The sequence below is a fragment of the Ambystoma mexicanum genome, chromosome 2q, assembly GCF_040938575.1.
Source record: "Ambystoma mexicanum isolate Mex_15411 chromosome 2q, UKY_AmexF1_1, whole genome shotgun sequence".
NCBI lineage: Eukaryota > Metazoa > Chordata > Amphibia > Caudata > Ambystomatidae > Ambystoma > Ambystoma mexicanum.
The window spans coordinates 320,574,863-320,596,281 of NC_090924.1; the positions used below are offsets into that span (position 1 = coordinate 320,574,863).

Below are 21,419 nucleotides of genomic sequence, written 5' to 3' on the forward strand. Positions count from 1 at the left end.
TTCCACTCAACTTGCCAAAGGAAACCAATGGCGGCACGGTTCGAACGCAGCTAAGAACAGTTCTTCTCCCTTTTCTCAGACGGTTTGAATTGTCCGCCTGGCAATCTATCACTTCAGGTACTTTGCACCCACCCATCGCTCCATCACTTCCGTACTAGCTCCCAGAGCGAGAGCCAATGGGAAGGCTTTATCGCTCGCTCAGCCAATTGGAGCCCTGCTGGCTCGGGGCTCAGCTGAGGGCAAAAAAACACTAGCCTGCTTAGGAGAGTCGGCTGAAGGCAGCTTTAATGACGCCGTTTTACTGCGCCGGAAATAGTGCACATGGTACACATGTTTTGAGTAGAACTATCGGTCTACGGAGATTCTGGTAACTGCTAAACATCTATGAGAGAAGAGAGAACATCAGCATGGCTACCAATGTGCAGTTCAAAACCAAGTGAGTGGGAGCGAAAGAGAGGGAGGGAGTGTGTTAAGGACTCGACATGCTCAAATGTCTCAAGAACTGCACACTCCTGACTTATGCTTCAGCCTCTTTCAATCTCTGCTTTGTGGCCGCTGTCACTGTTTAGTATGCATTCTCCCATTGCTACATAGAGCTGTTTTATGGATCGGGCTTGTTTCAGAAGAACTCCTTTTTGTTTTACTTCCTTGGACTGATAAGGGGCAGATCGTCCTCTACTTATAGTGCCTGATACGTACATCTCTCATACTTCTTAAGAAGAGGATTATTTTCCATGGATTTTGGTACCACGGGTCGACGTAGAGCAGGTAGTTTATTGATTCTTCACTCAACCTCAGTGAACATTTTTCTTGCTTTTTTTTAGGGTGTTTTTTTTAAGCTCAATGGTATTCATTCGCGCCATAGGAAATAGCAAGCAGCCTTGCACCCTGGCTATTGACAGCACTAAGTGAGCATTTGTTTGTTTTTGTTTTGGTCCCTGCTTAGTATTTACCCAGGGTGCTGAATTTGACAGGGTACCTGGAGGTGCTCATTCTTTTACCTCTTTGCCTCCTATTTGTAGATGTCTTTCACTGTCTAAAGTCGTGTTGGGCCATTGTTAACCTCGTGAAAATCACACCAGGGGGAGGAACATTCATTTGAATGAAGCTGCACACATATCCATCCGCACTGCTGCAGCCATATAACCAGGGGGCAAGCTTTTGCATGAGTGGTCTCTTTTTCCTTTAAAATGTAGCAGTTTGTCACCTCTTTTGCTTTACACAAGTATGTTTTGTTTGAAATCTTCACAGCGTGCTTCCTTGCTCTCTTTTCATATTGCGCTGCGGTTTAGGGAATCCCCTGAAGCCCGGGTTTCTCTGGGATTCTGTGCGTTTGCGCTTTTTTTTGTGCAAGTAGTCGCGGTTTCGTTGGTGGACTGCTAGCATGCACGTGTTGGGGATAGCTGTCTTCTTTCTGCAATTGGCAGAAGGAAGAGGGTGACCCCTTCCAACCTTGGAGTGGATTTGGTGTGTTGCACTCATTGGCGTCTACAGTGCAGCTTTTGGATGATTGGGTTTGAATCTAGGTTGCACAGCTAGGAGTCTGCAGACCAACTAGTTGGTATCAGCGGGTTTGAAGCTGGGTTGTGCACCTGTCTGCTCATTCTGAGTCGAGTGGTCTGGTAAAAAAGTTCTGGTATCCGAGGATACCGGCACTTTACCAGACCACCGGACTATGGGAGTGCCAGTGGGGAACCTGGGTTACCTACAGCTAAATTCTGGAGGTAAGCCAGGCGCACAACTGGCCAAAAAAGCCCTTGTGACTGCCACTGGCATTGCCGGTGGTGGTAACCACGGCAAGTCCCCTCATGGAGTTCATGAATGAGTATCAACACCGCTCCGGCACCTGTAATCCGGCGGCAAAACGGTATTCCCATTTGCCGGTATCCTGGATATCGGCATTTTTGTACCGGACCACCTGACTCAGAATGCGCGCGCGTTCTGGAGTGCCTCTTAGTGCATGTTTGCCTGGAGATGCCGCCCGGCTTCCTGCAAACAAATACTGGACTATTATTAAAGGTACTGGTCACCGCTGTAAACGCTTAGCGGTTATTGCAAGGATTTATTACAAGTGACTTTTCCCTTTACCGATTTCTATCTTCCTCATCTCTACTTTATTTGTCCCCCTAGAACAGCATGATTTTGTTTGCTACATTTACACGTCTGAAACCACACCCCCAACTCCAAGCACTTCCTTATCAGGCACGAGCGCGCATCCATCCCGGAGTGCCTGTTTGCTGTTCGCTGGGTCGGTGGGGAGAGGGACCACTGTAGGCAGATACTCCGTTCAGTGGAGGCAACCATGCTTCCCGGATGATCCTAGCGTGATAGTGCACTATATGTTTGGATATGGTGGTATATTAGCCCTCCTAAATGAAAATCCGAGTCTTGGACTCATTACTTCTGCAGACATAAAATTGGTCGACTTTATCCACCCAGACTGGTACGATTATGTGCGCCTGGTTTTACACTCTTGCGTAATCTATGAAGCATTACTAGCAGAGGTAAATCTATTCAACAAATTAGGATACGACTTCCTAACTTTCAGTTCTGGGTTTTCTAACCTGCAATTCGGTAAACAAAGTTATCCCCTAAGGTTAGGGAAACAGGATGGGGAGGCATAGCTGAGGGCGGGGAGTTTTGCTCAGGGTCTAGAGCAAGATCACAGTTGGAGGTGGCTTGCTCTCAGTTTTCGAGACTCCATTTCCCAACTCCAAGTCCTAAAAACCCAGCTTTAGCCAGACCCAACGGGTCTCTTTAATATCATGGAACTCCAGTCTTTTCGAATGTATGTCCTTCCCCCGGAACTATGCCACATGTTAAGCTAATATACCATAATTTGCCTCCAAGAGACATGGTTGACCACTCCTCAGAGACTAGATGGGATGTTTGAACAGAATTGGCCACCAAGGGGGTGAGAGGGAGGCCGACAGGTGGCTGCTAATCGCCATAAGAAACGGGTCTGATATTGAAGTGATTAATTCTGTCCATGTGTCTAAAGGCGTGTTGGCTGTAATGCTGGAGCTCAAACTAAGATTAGCATGTTAATATATCCTGCCGATAAATATATACTGGAACCCCCAATCGAACCTCTCTGTGACCTTAAGAAAGATAAATGATCTGATTGAAGATTGGTTGGTCAATACAATAATTATAGCAGGTGACTTAAATGCTGAAATCACGATGCAGTGTGTGAAGGATTTCGCCCGTGAGTCAGGCTCAGGATTGCTGACTCTCATCCAACTTAATAACCAAAAATCATATTGGGTGGTCCCCCGGGGTACGAAAGAAAGATACTTCAAGGTCAAATATGGCAAGATATGTTTGCAAACTGGGGTTTTTACTCTGCAAATGAGCTTCTGGATATTGCGGCAGCTCCCAGTACATGGTCAGATGGTAAGCAGATGTGAACTATAGACTATATATTTTTGTCAAAAGTCCTAGTAAAAGAGTTCAAGATAAAAAAAAAAAACACTGAGCTTAGTGATCACAAGATGCTGGAGGTCACTTTGTACTCAGTCATGGGGGGAACCGGGGGTTGGTAACTAGGAAATGCTACATGGTACGGCTCACTGTGAACAATAATAAATCAAAAATGGTCTGGCATGATGGAAACCTATCCAAACTAAATACTCTATTCATGACTGATTTCTGTGGCTCTACTATGGATACAAAATTGTCTACATATACACATACTTGCTTCAGTCCTCATATTGATTCCCTAATTAAAAAATCTGTGAAAGCCTCAGTGTCTAAATCTGTAATTAAAAGGCCTAAACACGGTTTTGACCTTTTGGTACAATATAAGAAGAAAACATGTTGTAAAGAAATTTGTTTGATTTGGAAAATACCTAACTCAATAGGCTATAAACATGATCCAGTAAGGAAGGTAAAACAAACGTTGAAAAATTGGTTAAAGGGATAACATGCAAGTATGTATCAAAACGACAGATAAAATATGATTGCTTCCCTGAAAGATGGTAGTTCTAGGCCATTTTGGATATTGGTGAATGCCATGGAGATCACACTATCTACAGATCAAAGTAATAATATACCAGAAAGGGTGCAGGCGGGGCCTTTTGACTCTATGGGTAGAAGGAGCAGATGGTTTCAGATCCAGATGGCCTGAAGGCTTGTGTCTGGTCCGTCAACTTCTCCATTAAGGACATTAAGATATTAATAAACAAGGCTAGTCCTTCCAGAGCTGCAGGGCCCAATCAGCTAACGAACGCAACCTTCAAAGGAAATGCTGATTTGTGGGCTAAGGCACTGTACTTACTATTCAAAGACATCATCCTGACTAAGTGCCTGCCACCTTCTTGGCATATTTCGTATGTGGTTTCAATTTATAAAAAAGGAGATGGGTGCAGTCTACTGAATTACCACCCAATAACACTATTAGATGCTGACTCTAAAATCTTTTCATGTATGGTCTTAAAGCACATGGAGCACTGGAGTTTATAGAACAATATTCTCTCGATGCAACAGATAGGCTTCAGAAGACCGGTGGAAACTGACGTTGGCAGGCTCTATGTGGTTTGCAACGCATAGCTTGGAAAGATAAAGGGCCCCTGATATATTTGGCCGCTATGGACTTATCCCTCGCCTTCGATGTGGTTGACAGAGCCACATTTTGGAGGAAATTTTAAAAAACGTGGTATGCCGGGTGGTGTCTTGTCTTTAGTAATCCACCTGCATGAGGGGGTCACAAATCCAAGTTCGCGTGAATAGAGAGGGGCTCCTATTGCATACTATCTGTACCTACAATGGCCTTCGTCAAGGCTATATATTTGCACCAGCTTTATTTAACCTATATATGGCTGACGTTGGTACAATACTGGACGAGGCAGCCTTTGTGCCGCCGAAGATCGAGGGGTACAAAGTTTGCTGGTCAGCATATGCGGATGATTTTATTCTATTGTATCACGCCCCAAAAGGGCTTAAACGTCTAACAACTGCCTTTAATGAGTACATTGTGTTAAATTGCTTGAAAGTGAATCCACAAAAAAACTGTAGTGATGAGGCTAAGCAAACGTTCTTCCCTATTGCCTTTTACGTGGTTCTTTAATCATGTAAAACTTGTTCTCAAGACTTCCATGATTTATCTGGGGTTCCCTATATTTGGTAAGCCAAAAATGTTTTTTAGTGTAACTTTTTACAAGACAGAGTAAATAAACAAATTGCACAAATGAAAAAAATGGACAAAAAATATGGTACATTTTCAATGCTGCCACGTATATGTTTTTATCTTTCAAAGATCATACCCAGTTGTGCTGTGGCCTTGAATTGTTTCCTGTATGAGCACAAGGTGAGATGAACAATTTTGAAGCGTTGATTTGGTGGTCTGTCCTATACTGCCTCCCACAATCTGTACCGATTTCAGCAATTAGATATGAACTAGGATTGCAATCCATTGAAAGTATCGTTGAATGGAGACCGTGGTCCCTGTGTTGGAAACTCTATACTAGTCGGACTAAATCTCTCTATGCAGTTGTCGGTAAGGGGTTACGTCGAGGAGTGTCGCAGGCAGGGCTTGTATTAACGCTACAAGAAGAATGTGTCCTGTTCCCTAACGAAATTGGGCTCAACGGTTGAAACTCTGTTATTACATCCCCTAAAGGTGACAAGGCTACTAATGACTGTGCCAGAACAGTCAATGCAGTACTAGCCACCAAATTATACTCTCAGATCGCTTCCCATAAAAAGAAAAATGGGTTGCCTAGAATCTTACTTAATAAGATTTCCAGATGGGAATAAACGCCAAGATTTCATGAGGGTCAGATTAAACATCTTGGGGACTAGAGAGATCATTTTGGTAAGAGGTGACATAAGTAGCAAAATGGCTTTTTGCCCATTCTGTGAGTTGGCTGACTCTCAGACAGAGTGCCCAGCCCTTAGGACATCCCTTTAAAAACTTTGTGCTGAACCTTGAACAAATCTATGCTGATAAATTGTGGTGGGACATGATGCACAGTAAATCAGTTTCGATAAAATTAGCAGTATTGCGTTTCCTCTCTGAGTTGTGCAAATTATCTTAGTACAGAGAATCATATACCTGTACTTGTAATTACTCCTCTATATTGGTGTCTCTATTGTGGAATAGTTTTCTTCTTTTAACTTTGTACTGTGAATTTGTATCTTATTTGATTTCTACAAATGTGTTCCTCGTTTTATCGGCAGGCAGTCTTTGCATCGAAATAATTAGCATTGAATTACTATCCATTGAAATGTATTCATTGAAATACTTTTCCATCGAAAAGCATATTCATTGAATGAATTTCGATGGATTGTTAGGGTTAGAGGGTGCCCTTGGGGGTTTGAGGGGAACCTCCCACCCCCAATAAAGTTAGAGGAAGCTGGCCATTGCTGAAATTAGATTTCAGCACCGGACAGCTCCCTCTAAAGTTATAACGTTGGGCCTGTTTCATCGAATTTCCATGCAAAAAATTGAAAGTGTTTATATAACTAGACCCTATTCGATAGAAGGGTTTCGATACATAAACACTTTGCATTTTATTTATGGGAATTATTCGATGAATCATTTTTCAATGGAAATTATTTGATGCAACTAATTCTCGATGCAAAGAATTCGATGCAAAGACAAGTAACCGCTTTATTCTGGCACCTGGCACCCAATATTACCGTCAACATGTCTAATATCTATGTGTTTTAGAGGAATCATTTGGTATTATGGATTTATTGTGCTACATGGATCTAATTGGATCTGTCGTAACTATTATCCTTGATGTATTGTTATTTCTGTTTTGTATCTTTTTCTTCAAATTCTTTTTGTAAAGGTTATTTAATAACCAATACAAACAACAACAAACAAACGTAATGGTAATGTTGGCGGTAACACAGATACCACCAACTTTACCGCTTACCGCCAAACTTGTAATGAGGCCCAATGCCCTTTAGCGGCTTTCAAAGGGGATTGTGAACATTTTTCGGTGCCTTTCTCTTTGGGCATACTGGTTTATGGATCATGGTTTTACTTGTCTTTCTTGGTCTTTTTTCCTTCAGGACTTGCCAACTTTTTACCAATGGGGCAAAGTCATTGTGTGATGGGTGGATGTTTTTGAGAGGTGATTCCGTGGGGTTGTCTGAATTACATCCAGCTGATTGTGATGTTTCAGTGTGCCAGGATTACAAGGGACTACACATTGTGAAAGAGAGAGGGAGAAGTGTGATTGGAGCAGAATACTTGGGGAGAGAGGTGAGTAGAGGGTGATGCGAGTGGATAGTGAGACAGGGGGAGGGTGCAGGGGCGCGATGCACATAGTGAGCCTGGTGGAGAGCTGTGATGCTGGTCGGGGAGCTGGGGTACATTTAGTAGAAATGGGCCAGAGAGACCCGGTCAGACCTGGCACAAAAGCAGTTTTTGTATCTTACCGGGTCTGATCCCTGGCCCACTTGGAGCATAGATTGGTGAGTGCAAGCGCTTCTTCTTTCCCTTTAAATCACCAATAGTGGGTATTTTGCTGCCTTGGTCTGCGGGCACTGTGGCCAATATGGATAACTTATATGGTTGTGCTTTCACTGTGCTGCGGTTTTCCCGTTGTGAAAACAGTCCTCTCTCCCTCCCTGTGTGGTTTGCAGGGGAGGCCTATGGACGAGGACCGTGCCCCATTGGTAAAAACCCTGCCAGAACCCTGCCTCTCTGCCATTGAGCCTTGCTGGGGTGGTCATTGTGCAGGGTGGATACTATGGCTTGGAGAGCGGATCTCCGCCCGAAATGGGAATCTTTGGGGCATGGCCCGCTTCCCATGCTGCCACGTGCATCTCACGTAGAGGCCTGGTCTTCAAAAGCCGGATTGTGGGGGAACACTGGGTGCAATTTAAATCATGAATACACTTATTTAAAGGAATAGTGCGCTCAGAAATGTTATGTTCTTAAAAGATGGGCAATAATAAAAAAATTTACATTAAACATCTTTTCAATGAAAGTTCCTATGTAAAATGTTACACACATTGTTTAAAACCCTTTAATATCAAGCACTAGGAAGTGTCCATTTTGTGAAATAGACGAGCCTCCTGTGCTTGAGTTAATCTCTGCCCTTGCGGCACTAATGAAGCAAAAGCCGCTGTAATAAAAGCTACCAGCACGTGGCTTTTGCTTCATTAGTGCTGGAGAGCAGATAAGTGCTTTTATAAATACAACGTTGTTGTATTTATGATTGCTGTGGTTAGGAAACCATGGAAATCATGTATTTATAATTGCAGTGGCTTTCGCTTTGAGTCTCCCGTGCTCCCCCGGCTGGGAGGAGCCAGAGAGACTCAAAACGAAAGCCAGCGTAATCATAAATACAACACAGTTGTATTTATGATTGCAGGGTTTGCATAGAAATTCTTTTTAAAAGAACTTACCCGCAGCAGACTTCCTTCCTGCATTTTCTGTTCTGTGCGCACTATTCCTTTAAACATTCAGTTGTCCGATAGTGACTCCCATATCCCCAACCTCATCATGAGTAGTTGTTTGGATCATTACCTGATTTGGCCCCAAATTTGACACCTTAATATTATATCGGCTGACCTATGCCACCCTCATCTTTGGTGAAAGCATCTTGCTAAGGAATCTGCTGTGCACATGTAAATTTCATTTTTGTGGTCACGTTATACGGATGGTCATGTTTGACGGAAACTATGGAACTTCTAACCTTGAAATGGTTATTGGTTAATAGCCGTGCTGATCAGCTATATTATGCATTCAGTATCTGCACAATTGCCCTGGCCATGTTTTTAGTTCGTGTCAACATTGTTAGTTGAAAATGATCGTAGATCCTTCATAATGCATGTTCACAGAACGTAGCACAGCACCTCATGGCATGCAGCCGAGTCCCACGAAAAATTTGATCCAGCTATTCACATAATGTCTACTACTAACACTGTACGCATGTGCACTGTATAGAGGTGTCACGGTATTAGTTTTATGACAGTACGATAACCTTCTTGCCAAATGACGGTATATCATGGTTATCGCGGTATAGCAGGTGGAGTTAAATAATCTTAACAAATATTTTCTAAAAGGTCATAAATTGACAGATTTAGCATCACAAACAAAACCAGGCACCCAGGGCCAGAATTGGGCTTTTCAACATACTTTACACTGAAATGCCTTGCTTCCACCAAACACAAACACACGTGTGGAGAGGAGGAGGGGGGGGAGCCCTGCTGCAACTGGCAAAGCAAACTGAATAGCTTTTCTTAAGTGGTCATTTAGGCTTTATGCTCCCACACTGGCTACTGGTGAAGATGAACATGTTGCCATCTTGATAACCTGCATGCCACCGATCAATGGAGGCTGATGGTAGTATACGCTTGTGCGCATATACACACACACACACACACACACACACACACACAGACGCACTCTCTTTACGTTACAGCCTTTAGTTTACTTGCGGGCCAAAAGGTGTTCAGTAATCACGGACATGTTACCCTTTGGTATGGCAGCAGGGAATACCCACAGAGATGAGTGAATTTCACAGTATGACTTATTATGTGTAAATTCAATGATAGAACCAGGGAAATCCCCCATTGCCATATGTTTAGAGAACATTATCCATTATAAATATATAAACCCCAAAGCCGCCAACCCAAAGTAAACCCTTTTCTTTCTTGGCACTGTATCTATTCTTCCAATTGCTAACATATTGATTTTGTGTCAGGCACGTGTGGTTTATGGAATGGCATTAAAAACTGCTCCAACTGAAACTACTTGGCAGACGGCACATCCAACAGTGCAAGACCAAGACTGCGCAGCACTTGCTTACTGCAGCCTTTCCAAATCAGATTGAAAAGCACACTTTACGGTATGAACGGTATAACGGTATAAACAATGTGACGGTTATTATTGTTCAATTAAGTGGTTCACGGTATCTTTAACGGTATACCGTTATACCGTTACATCCCTAGCACTGTACATGTAGTAATAGAACGCTCAATTTTGGACAGTTGCCATAGAAGTTAGTAGTCTTCTCTATTCCGCCACACTGTCCCAGAATGCTGCGCCTAATAGCGTACATCCGACTCCCACGGAAAATCGGTCCAGCTGTCAGTCGTCGTCACGTTCCTCCTTAATCCTAAACTCACTTGCACTCAGCCTATTCTTTGCCGTTGCACCATTCACCTCAGCCATTTTCTGTACCACTGTGTAAGCTTCATCAGCCATCTGCATGCAGTGTTAATCTACACATCTGTTCAGACTACGGTCTACCCAAGAAACCAGTGCTTCGAGGCCATGAGCTATTCAAATACCACATAACATTCCACTCCATCCAAAATAACACAGATGCATTTCTAATGTTTTCACCTGTTTTACTGCTTTACCCTTGGAGGAAAAGTAATCTGTGCTAAAAATGAACAATGCTAATTTTGCCAAATATATATATATCTTATTGTCTGGATTACTTATGAGGCTCAGTTGTTTCACAGAAAAGTCAAACAAATGAAAGGCTCCAAAATTTTGTGGGTGGTGAGATTCTCCGAAAGTTATGTTGTATCCTGTCGCCAGGTTCAACAATCAAAGTTATGCCACTGGTTTCTACCCAGTGCATAAACAGGCCTTACAATTTGCCCCCCCCCACTACCACCTGAAAAGTGATAATTGACTTGTGGTGAGGAAGAAATGGTGTTGTGTATGTAGTCGCTTGCAACGTATCTAAGTACACATGTCTGCAATCGTCCAGTTTCATAATAAATAGCGAATAAATGCATCACACAAATTAATATACAGATTAACAAGTCTCCTGCTAAGGTACCAAGCACCATCAAGGAAATGTACTGTACTTAGAATTACATCACAGGTGTTTGCTGTTTTCAAATAATTCATAGCCACTAAAATCTGCCAGACGCATTCCTATTTTTTATTAACACCAAAAGCACTGAAGTCTCATGCAAACTTAAGCAATGCGGGCAATTCCCCAACTCTTCACTGAGCCAATGTGCAGAGACTGAGGCTAGCAAAATGCTACTCATCAGGAGTTTCACATATAAGTCTCTTACTGGGATTTGTGATTACAGAAATGGAACATACTGAGACTTTGCACCACATATAATCGCGAGTCGACGTTCCCAATGCCTCGGCAGTTATAAGGTGATTCCTCTCCCAATCACCATAATCAAGCTTAACTTTGTCAAGGGCGGTGACTGTTAATGGGCCATTGGCATCATTCCACAGACCCCATAACATAACCTGTACTAGTTAGTATGAGCCTTACACAGAAACGTCAATCCCAAAGTGTACCCTCATGAGTGTGTCCAATCCTGCACAATGTCTTTAGAAATATGCAGCTCATTAACTATGTTTGTTCGTAGCCAGAGCAAAACTGGCCTTAATTGTGCCTCGTAACAAAAGGGGAAACATTCCTAGCACCATATATGTAGGGATATAATAGGCATTTCTATTTAGGGCCAATTTGATTTTGTTTTATTTATTTTGTCATTTATAGAGCGCACAAAGCCCAGGGGCATCTAGGCCTTTCTACGTAGGAAGCCGGCTACCAATAGCTGCTTTAACACATTTTCTTTCCTTTGCATCTATAGCATTTATTTCTTGGCCTTATGGCCTCACAATACCACCCCATACATAGTAGGTGGTCTTGCTTGTGAGTTTATTGACTTCAACGGTTGGTAGAATCAATCTTGCATCATATTTATTGGAGAACGTATAAGTGGCCCCTGTCCTCTGGACCATTACCGTGTCTGTGGGCTGTATGCTGCTACCACTTCCCATTTTTTGGAGAATCTGACCCCAAGATAGTCAAAGAACTCAACCTTTTTATATTAACTCTTCCATGAATTTGAAAAGGACACTTGACGTTTTGTGTTTGGCAGGTCATAAGAACGTTTTCGACGGGGTAAAGATTTCTAATTGAGTATTGATGCCCTTCAGGGTTTTCGAAATGATGACCACATCATCTGCCCAAAATAGGATACCAATTTATTTTCTCCAATCAACAGGGCATCACGGTCTTCTTTCTGGATATTTTGGGCCAATTCATCAATATATAATAATTGTATCTCAAAGGGTTTAGAACATTGTCCTTTGGGTCTGTATCTACTTTTGTCCTTATAACTGTAAAGTAATGCAATCGCTGCCATTAGGGTACAGGGGATCACCAGATTTTCTAGGGCCGACCACAAGGGCTCCCTAACTACACTATCAAATGCAGTTTTTAAATCAGTAAAAATCATACTTAATTTTTTTTTTTCTGGACCACATATCTCCTGAATTAACGCAGAAACAATCGAAAGTTGTTCTTTGGGACCACACTTTTTTTCTAAATCCCCCTGGTAGGTCTGTCATAAGCTTTCTAGGTCTCTACCAACTCTTCAAGATGTGCTAAAATCACCGTGCTCATATGACAATTCATATTTATGTCAAGTGTTGCAGGCAAGGGTGCATCATTTGGAATTAGGAGAGTTGGATTCTGCAAATTATCAAAATTGTTTGATCTTCAGCAAATTTTCATCTTTCTGAAGTTGGGCGTGCAGAAAACAGTGACCACCTTCAGAAGTGCTATATATAAAATGTAAGCTAGCTTTGGTGAAGACACTGGTTTTGCCTTTGGCATGGTGTCAATTGATTGACATTTCTATGCAACTAGTGGCCTGTGTCTTGATTATTGGTTTGAGCATGTCTTTATTTTCTCTAACTTGTTGTCATGTTATGTTGTTGGGCATTTCTATAGCTCCTTTCACCATTGTTCAGATGTCAACCTGCTGTGGGTTGAACGCCCTTGGGGACCGTAGTCCAAGTCAGTGTAGAAAGTGGGGTGGTTAGTTGTGTGTGTGTGTGTGCGCGCACTCCGTATGTGTGCAGCTCTACCGAATTATGTGGTGGGTAGCTGCATTCTAATGCTAGGAGTAGTGTGGAGGTTGAGTGAGACCATTAGTATGTGTACAGGTAGGTTTGTCTTGGGTAGCTGCATTCTAGCAGAGGAGGCGCTTTTATATGAGATTATGTATGCAGCTAGGACTAGTTTTTTTTTTTTTTTTTACTTTTCTTTATTGGCATGGTGAGAGAACAGACAATCAACACACTGTACAGCATAGCAAAAGTGACAGGTATATACATAGTAGTGCAATACATGGGAATGTTAGGTAGATATCGGTGGGGCCATTGCCTAGCTCCAAGCGGCACAGCAGTGGATTAGATTACATCACCAGGAGGAGGGGAGGACAATAGTTCTAGGTCGTCTTTGTTATTTAAATATGTACAAAAGGCCAGCGGGAGGGTATTGATATAGTCCTCCTCGCACGATTGAGTCCAGGTGAGGGCCCTCATCCACATCTCAAGCGAGGGGGGGGATCGGCACTTCCAACATTGTAGTATGCATTTTTTGGCTATTATGGTGGCAACATTGAGAAACCTAGACCTTTTCCTCAATTCCGGGCTATCCCACAGGCCGAACAGTACAGCTAGGGGTTCTGCAGGGATACGGGACGCTGTGATGTCTGAGAGAGCTTCAATTATGGCCTTCCAGTATGGGCCCAGCGCGTCACAGGACCAGAACATATGAGTATGATCTGCAGCAGGAGAACCGCACTTAGGGCAGGTGCGGGCCTGGGTGTGTGCAAACCTGTCTAGTCTTTGAGGTGTGTAATATAGTCTGTTAAGGAGCTTGTATTGCATACACCTATGCCTGGCATTCAGAGAGGTGGTCCGAGTGTGTGTGCACATTTTCCCCCACATTGTGTCCGTGATGGGGAGGCCCAGCTCCTCACTCCACGTATCTCGCGCCTTGATTGGCACGTCTGTGGCGTCGGCCATCAACAGTTTGTACAGCGCGGGTACTATCCCCCTAGCACCAGCCGAGTTGGATATATACTGGATCTCAGGTGAGTCTGGAGGCTCATCTGGGTATAAGCGCCACCAGGTGCGGAACGCCGCTCTCAGCCTGTAGTATTGTAGCAGTTCCAATGCAGTACCTAGGTGTCCGGGGTGCCACGTCTGCGGAGTGATAAACTTCCCGTCAGGGTAAAAGTCGGTCAGGGCCCGATAGCCTAGATCATGCCAGTGTTTCATCAAAAGCTTATCATGTGTAGGGCTGAGGCCCAGGAACTGCCAGATGGGCAGCCATTTGTAGTACGGGTGGTGATCAGGTTGTATCTGCAAGATATGTTTCTAGGCCCTAACAGTGGCCGCCACAGGGTCTGCCGGGGCGTCGGCGTGATATCTGTGATGGAGGATGAGGGAGAGGGTGTTAACGCTCTCTCTCGCTAGTTTCTCGAGCTTCACATGCGGGGGGGCGGAGAACGTGTACCAGTATGTGGCGTGTTGGGCCTGCGCAGCTGTCCAATATTTGGCAAAATCGGGGGCGGTGAAGCCCACGTTACCATAGGGGAGAGTCATGTGTTGCCATTTCTTACGAACCGCGCCCGAGTGCCACAGAAATTGACCACGCGGCGTATAGATTCTTGAAATATCGCTTTCTGGGCCAGATCGGCACATTTGCAAAGACGTAGAGGAACTTAGGGACCATAATCATTTTGATTAGAGATAGTCTACCCGACAAAGAGAGTGGGAGACTACGCCATTTCAACATTTGAGCCTCAGCAAGCTGCGCCACAGCCGCATAATTGTCAGCCAACAGTGAATCTTTAGTGAGGGACACCTGCACTCCAAGGTACCTGATGCCTCCCGGTAACCATCGAAGGGGGAATTCGCAGGACGGTTGTGTAGTGGACGGGGTGAGCGGGAAGATTTCAGATTTGGAATAATTTATGGTGAAGCCCGAGAAAGTGCCAATTTTGGTTATGTCTCTCAATATCGGATCTAGGTGGGCAGCCGGGTCTCTAATATATAGGAGCACGTCGTCGGCGTATAGAGAAATGATCTCGGGAGTATCACGGAGACGTATACCTTTGCGTGTATGTTTGTCCCTTACGTTATCAGCCATGGGCTCTATGGCGAGCGCAAAGAGTATCTGAGAAAACGGGCAGCCCTGGCGGGTAGCTCTGTGAAGAGCAAAGGGGGCCGAGGCCCTGGAGTTGACCAGGACTCTGGCAGGGGGGCTTGTGTAGAGGAGTTTGATGTACGACCTCATGCGTGGGCCGATTCCCATTTTGTGGAGCACCGCCCACATGTATTGCCAGGACACCATATCAAATGCCTTCTGGGCATCGAGGGTGACCGCCACGTCCTGTGCAATGGGGTCAATTCTAGCCAGAACATTGAAAAGGCAACGGATATTGAGGGCGGTAGATCTGCCAGGCACAAAGCCACTCTGGTCGGGGTGGAAAGGGGCCTGTAAGACCCACATTCGTCCAATGGTTTGCCTGGCTTGGGTAGTACAGTTATAAGCGCCTCACGCATGGATGGGGGTAGGATGTATGACTCTAGGGATTTGTTCCACACCTCCAGGAGTCTGGGTGCGAGAATGGCTACATGCTCCCGATAAAACTCCGAGGCGAGGCTGTCGGGGCCTGTCGCTTTGCCCCTGGGGCACTTCGAGATGACCGTGGTTATTTCATCGAGGGTGATGGGGGCCCTCAAGGAGGTCACTGGTCGCGCGGGAGAGGAGGGTCATGGGGATCTGATCTAATAGGGTGCCAGTGTCTTGCATGCTGTGTTCTTGCTGTGGGTCATATAGGGTCGTGTAGAATGTGGTGAATGTCCCGAGGATTTCCTGGTCGGACCAGCACATGGTGCCTCGTGTGTCCTTGACGCAATCAATGCGATTCTTGCCCCCCTCAGTACGGACCAGTCTGGACAGTGTTCGACCCGGCCTATCCCCCTCACCATACTTCCTGGCTGCCACAGGGCGGGCGAAGTACCGAACCTCTCTCAGGGCGTGGGACTCGAATGTTTCTAATTCCGCTCTAATCTGTGCCAGTGCAGTCGGGGAAGGGGAGGCGGCATATGCCCTCTCAAGCTCTTTTAATTTCGCTTCTGACTGTTGCAAGCTATTTTTTATGGCCTTGAGGACCCCAGCCTCTCTAGATATGCATATCCCTCTGATGAAGACCTTGAATGCCTCCCAGCGCACGCCATCAGAGGTGTCATGCCTGTTGTTGCACTTGAAGAAGGTGTTGATATCAGCTAAGATATCGGCTTTAAAGACTATGTCTAGCAGGGCCTCCGACTTAAATCTCCAAGAGGAGCGGGGGGGCAGGTCGTGTCCCAGTGTTATCTGGAGTGTTACCAGTGAATGGTTCGATAGTGTGCGCGGTAGTATCTTGGTCTCCATGACCCTGCCCATCATGCAGCTCGATATGAGGAACAGGTCGATCCTGGAGAGGCTATTGTGTACCGATGAGTAAAAAGTGTACTCTCTAACTTGTGGGTTGAGAGCTCTCCATGCATCTCTGAGATCCAGTGTGTCGATATGGGCGTGTAGCCTGAGGGCTGCGCGTGACTGGGCTCTGCGGGCCGTCCCGGACCTATCCAGGTCTTTGTCTAGGATCAAATTCATGTCCCCGCCCCAGATGATGGGAATCCCAATGTATTTCAGAAGCGTGGTGGTGATGGCATCAAAGAACTCGGGGGGCATCAAAGTTCGGGGCATATGTGTTCACTAGGAGGCATTCCATATTGGTGAGTGAGCAATGGAGGATCACATATCTACCCTCAGAGTCAATATGGCTGGAGCGCAGGGAAAACTGGACTGATTTATGGATTAGAGTTAGGACCCCCCTGGATTGGGTGGAGTACTTCATGTAGAATCTGTTGTTGCCCCGCGAGGGGTGAGTTGACGCGCCCGAGAGCATGGGTCTCTTGGAGAAAGAGGATTGTGGCGCCATGTCGCTGGGCATAGGCAGTTATCCTGCGGGCCTTAGTGAAATTGCTTAGGCCGCGAACATTCCATGTGACAATGTTTAAAGCCATAGCAATATATTATGGAACGTCCCAGTAGTAGTATTCGTAAGGATTGTCCCTCATGCACCTGCCGTGTGCAAAGCAGTGTTGAGTTAAGATCATGCGTCTCTCAGCCATGTTTTTAACTGTTAACACAACCCCAATTACGCCACCCCTCCACCCTCACTGCCCAACCCCAACATGCAATGCAGCTCCCCCACCCCAAAACGCACCCGATGCCCGTTGGGCTTGCTCCGACCGGGAACCAAAGGTCGGAGGACCAGATCCAACGTGGATAGGGCCACATCCTAGCCCAACAGGGGCCAGTCAATAGGACGAACAAAATAATAGTGAAAGCAAACATTGCAACTGCAACGGGGGGCGCTAGTGCCATGCGGCCGGCATGTGTGGCTTGATGTGGGGCAGCAGACGCTGTCCTGAGTGTATTGTTGCGGTAAAACAGGTATCAGAGACAGCCTCCGAGAGCCAGAGAAGATGCTCTGGCAAGATGACATCGCAAGAGAGAGCAGGGCACAGGGATAGCTCCAGGGGGCAGGTGAGGGAGAAGGCAAAGAAGCAGTGCAGGAGCTAGCCTGTGGCCCGCATACACATGGCAAGAGGCCGCCGTTATTGAGTGGACATGGTGGGGTTGCCATCAACACATCAAAAAGTCACAGATCCGTGACATTTTGAGAACATCGTGGCTGTGTAGTCTATGGCGTGTGGTCGGCTCGCGGCCCTGGGAGAGGTACATGTAGTTCAATAAACACTGCTTTGTCAGGGAAAGTGAAGAAGAAGATCTTACCATCATGGGTAATCTTTAGTCGTTCCGGGAACAGGATGGCGTAGGGGACGTTGCGCTCCCTGAGCAGCTTTTTGACACCTAGGAACTGGCCCCTTTCCTGCTGCACCGCCAGCGAGAAGTCCGGGAAGATTCTAACCGTATGGGCTTCAAAACACAGGTCTCCCTTTTCCCGCGACAGACGGAGGATGAGATCTCTGTCGCGGTAGTTGAGAACCTTGGCGATAATGGGTCTGGGGATGTCGCCGGGTCTGGGCCGTGGAGCCAGGGCCCGGTGAGCCTGCTCGACCGTGAAATACAGAGAGAGAGCAGGGTCGTCCAGCAGGTCCTTGAGGAGTTTCTCCACTGCATCCTCCATCCGCCCCTTGAGGGCATTTTCGGGGACCCCGATAATGCACAAGTTGTTCCTACGGGAGTGCGACTCCACATCGTCACACTTCGCCTTGACTCCTTTCATGTCACGCGTTAGGGAGGCCACAGTGTCCTGGAGCGCGGTGATGCTATCTTCGTTCCCCGAGATCCTATTTTCCGCCTCGGTGATCCTCGATCCTGCCTGGTCCACTCGAGCCTTAAGCGAGGCGACGTTAGCGTTGATGTCGTCGTCTAATTTTTCATGGAAGGAGGCAAAGTTTTTAGCCATGGATTCCATAAGTAGGGTGAGGTCCGGGGCCTCGACCGCACGGTGCTGGGTTAAATCTGGCTCGTCCTGTTGCGATGATGTGCTGGCTGGGTCATCTCGAGGGACCGCTTTAGTGTATTTGTCCATTGTGCCTCCTTGGGCCCCCGCCTTATTTCTGCTAGGCATTGTCGTTGTGGTGGGCACGTTTGCAGTGAGGGCCCACTTATGGGTAGAATGGAGAGCTGAGATGGGCCAGGACCGGCAGGCTCAAACGCAGTGTCTTTTGGTGACGGTAGGCGAGGCGGTTAGAGGCAGGTGGGGGACCGCCGTGGATAGCAGAGAGTCAGAGGTGGAGCGGCAAGGCTGTGATGGCGAGCGATCGCGGCCTCCTTATGTGTACAGGTTGCGTGGGGGTGCCAGCGGGATCTTTCTTAGGGGGGCGCGGGCAGAGGCGGCGACACTGTCAGCGGAAAGGTGGGCAGGCAGTTTGATGAGGGCCGCTTCTTTATGACAGTACAGGCCCGTAGTGTCGCAGACAGTGGGCAGCGGTCTCGACGCCCACCGTTCCAGCCCCGCTCACCCGGACTGAGGCAGCGGGACGATGGGATCCTCCGTGTTGTCGGCGCCGGGGGGGGGTCGCGATGGTCACTGACGCAGCAGGTGGCATCCACAGTGTGGCGGCGTCCGCAGCAGGACCCCCAGGCACTCGCCGCGATTTCACAGAGCGGCGGGCAGTGGGAGCGGAGAGGGGACCCAGGAGACAGGCAGGCCAGGCGGGAGGGCCGGATGTTAGGCAACCGCCGGGGCCGGGTGGAATGCTAGGCCCAAATCCGACAGGGCTGCCAGCCAGGTCCCAGGTGGGCCGATCGAGACCAAAATCGCACAAAATGTCCAGTGCAGTGGCAGAAGCAACTCGGCCAGCCGATAGTCCTTCACAATATCGGGAACCGCAGATGGGAGCAGATGAATGCTGAGGCCGCACGGAGCTGAAAGGCTAGGCAGCCATCTTGGGCTGCTCCACAGCGCCACCTCAGCTAGGACTAGTTTTAAAACATTTTCATAGGGATATCTGCGTTCTAAAGATTGTTGAGGTGTATATTTAGGCGTGCAGCTAGGTTGAAATTAATCATGGGGGGTAGCCACATTCTATTGTTATTTGGTACAGCAGAGAGAGTCAGCATAATGGTAGGTATGTGTGAGTATCTGTGCAGTTGGAAGAAGTCCCCTGTGCCTGATTACCTTACTGTGCCTGCCGAAATAACTTTTACTTCCTATTATAGAGGTTTGGTGCTTCGGTTCTCCAGGAACCTCTCGGTCTAGTGTGGACTCAATTCTGTTTCGCCAAGTTTGGCGGTACTACTCTCTGGTTTAACAATGTAATCCATGTTGAGTTTGGCTTTTTCCCAAACCTGCTGTACCAGGCTATTAGCTTATTATAATGGAGCTGTTGGGGACACCAGGTAGGTGAACAGGTTTTATTATGGTAACGGCTAAAAGGGCTGCAGTTTTGCTCTCCTCTTGACAAGCTTCCAACTGACAAACTTCAACTTCAATACATAACATTCCATGCATGGGCATAAGGTTCTCTGATGTCACAGGGGGGTTCACACAAAGTGAGGGTTAGGCGCTTATCAGCCGTTAGCACTGGGTTAAGCCAAAACAGGGTGTATTAGCACAAAAGAAGGGCATATCACCCATGTATTTAAAATGGAGGGGCATATATAATACTCCTCAGTGATGTGTTGTACTGAAAGGGTCTCCCCCAGGGAGAAGTACAAAGGAAACTGGTTACCACTTGTTAGTATCTGCACATAATCAGTTCCTCAGTTGAGTGTTTATGCATATTCATTAATGTTAACAAGCAGAGAGGAATACAAAAAAGACAGCAAAGTTTCTATCTGTCCCTGCCTCTCTAAATCACTTTCCCTAGCCAGCGCTGGTCGGCGGCCGCGTATCTAAAGGTCGATAGAATAAGGAGGTACAGAGAAATCCTTTTTTTTTTTTTCTCTCTCTCTTTCTCTCTTTCTCTCTTTCTCTCTTTCTCTCTTTCTCTCTTTCTCTCTTTCTCTCTCTCTCTCTTTCTCTCTCTCTCTCTTCTTTCTCTCTCTCTTTCTCTCTCTCTTTCTCTCTTTCTCTCTTTCTCTCTCTCTTTCTCTCTTTCTCTCTTTCTCTCTTTCTCTCTTTCTCTCTTTCTCTCTTTCTCTCTTTCTCTCTTTCTCTCTTTCTCTCTTTCTCTCTTTCTCTCTTTCTCTCTTTCTCTCTTTCTCTCTTTCTCTCTTTCTCTTCTCTCTCTTTCTCTCTCTTTCTCTCTCTTTCTCTCTCTTTCTCTCTCTTTCTCTCTTCTCTCTCTCTCTCTTTCTCTCTCTTTCTCTCTCTTTCTCTCTCTTTCTCTCTCTTTCTCTCTCTTCAGACAACCACCTGGCCACATATTGCAGCTGTCCCGCCAAGTAATACAACTCAAAATACGGCAGGTTTATACCACCCCTGTCGCACAAGTTTTGTAACTTCCAGAGGGCCACCCTGTTCCTGGAGTTATGCCATATAAAACCCCTGCACAGGCTGTGGAGCTTGGCAAAGAAGCGCATGGGGATCACATAGGGGATGTTTACAAAAAAGTGTAACAGTCTGGGCAGGACTACCATCTTAATCAGAGCCGCTCTCCCCATCATGGCCAGGGGTAGTCTGGACCAAAATCCCATGCTATTTTGAATGCCTTCAACTGCCTTTTCCGTGTTGTGTTTGTGTTCTTCTCCTATCGTGTGGTATATGTCAATGCCCAGGTATCGGAACGTCTCGGTTTGCCAGGGTATTGGCAATACCGGTAGGCTCCTTGGTAGGGCACGTCTATATCTCCCCAGGGGGAACATGCTGGATTTCTTGGGGTTCACTGCTATGCCCGAGAGGGTAGCGTATCGTTCCATCACCTCCAAGACATATTGTAGGTTCTCCTCTGGGAAGCGCAGATATAAAAGTATATCATCGGCATACAATGAAATAAGATGCGAGCCTCCCGCAGTGTGGATTCCTATCTCCCCATATTGTTGTCTGTGGCATACTGCCAATGGCTCCAACGCTAGGATATACAGCATAGACGACCAGGGGCAGCCCTGTCTAGTGCCCCTGCTGAGTTGCCATTTATCTGAGATGATAGCGCCCATTTTGACCCTTGCGATTGTGGAACTATATAGCATTTTAAC

The 21,419-nt window shown here is 46.3% G+C and overlaps 1 protein-coding gene across 1 annotated transcript in view; it reads left to right on the forward strand.

The window, feature by feature from the left end:
• Positions 1–280: 280 nt before the first annotated feature.
• Positions 281–21,419, forward strand: part of TBL3 (transducin beta like 3) — a 412,146-nt gene continuing 391,007 nt past the window's right edge. Inside the window, exon 1 of the mRNA XM_069647302.1 lies at positions 281–436. Coding sequence (XP_069503403.1) covers positions 408–436 — 29 coding nt within the window. The 5' untranslated portion in view covers positions 281–407. The remainder of the gene's footprint in view (positions 437–21,419) is intronic.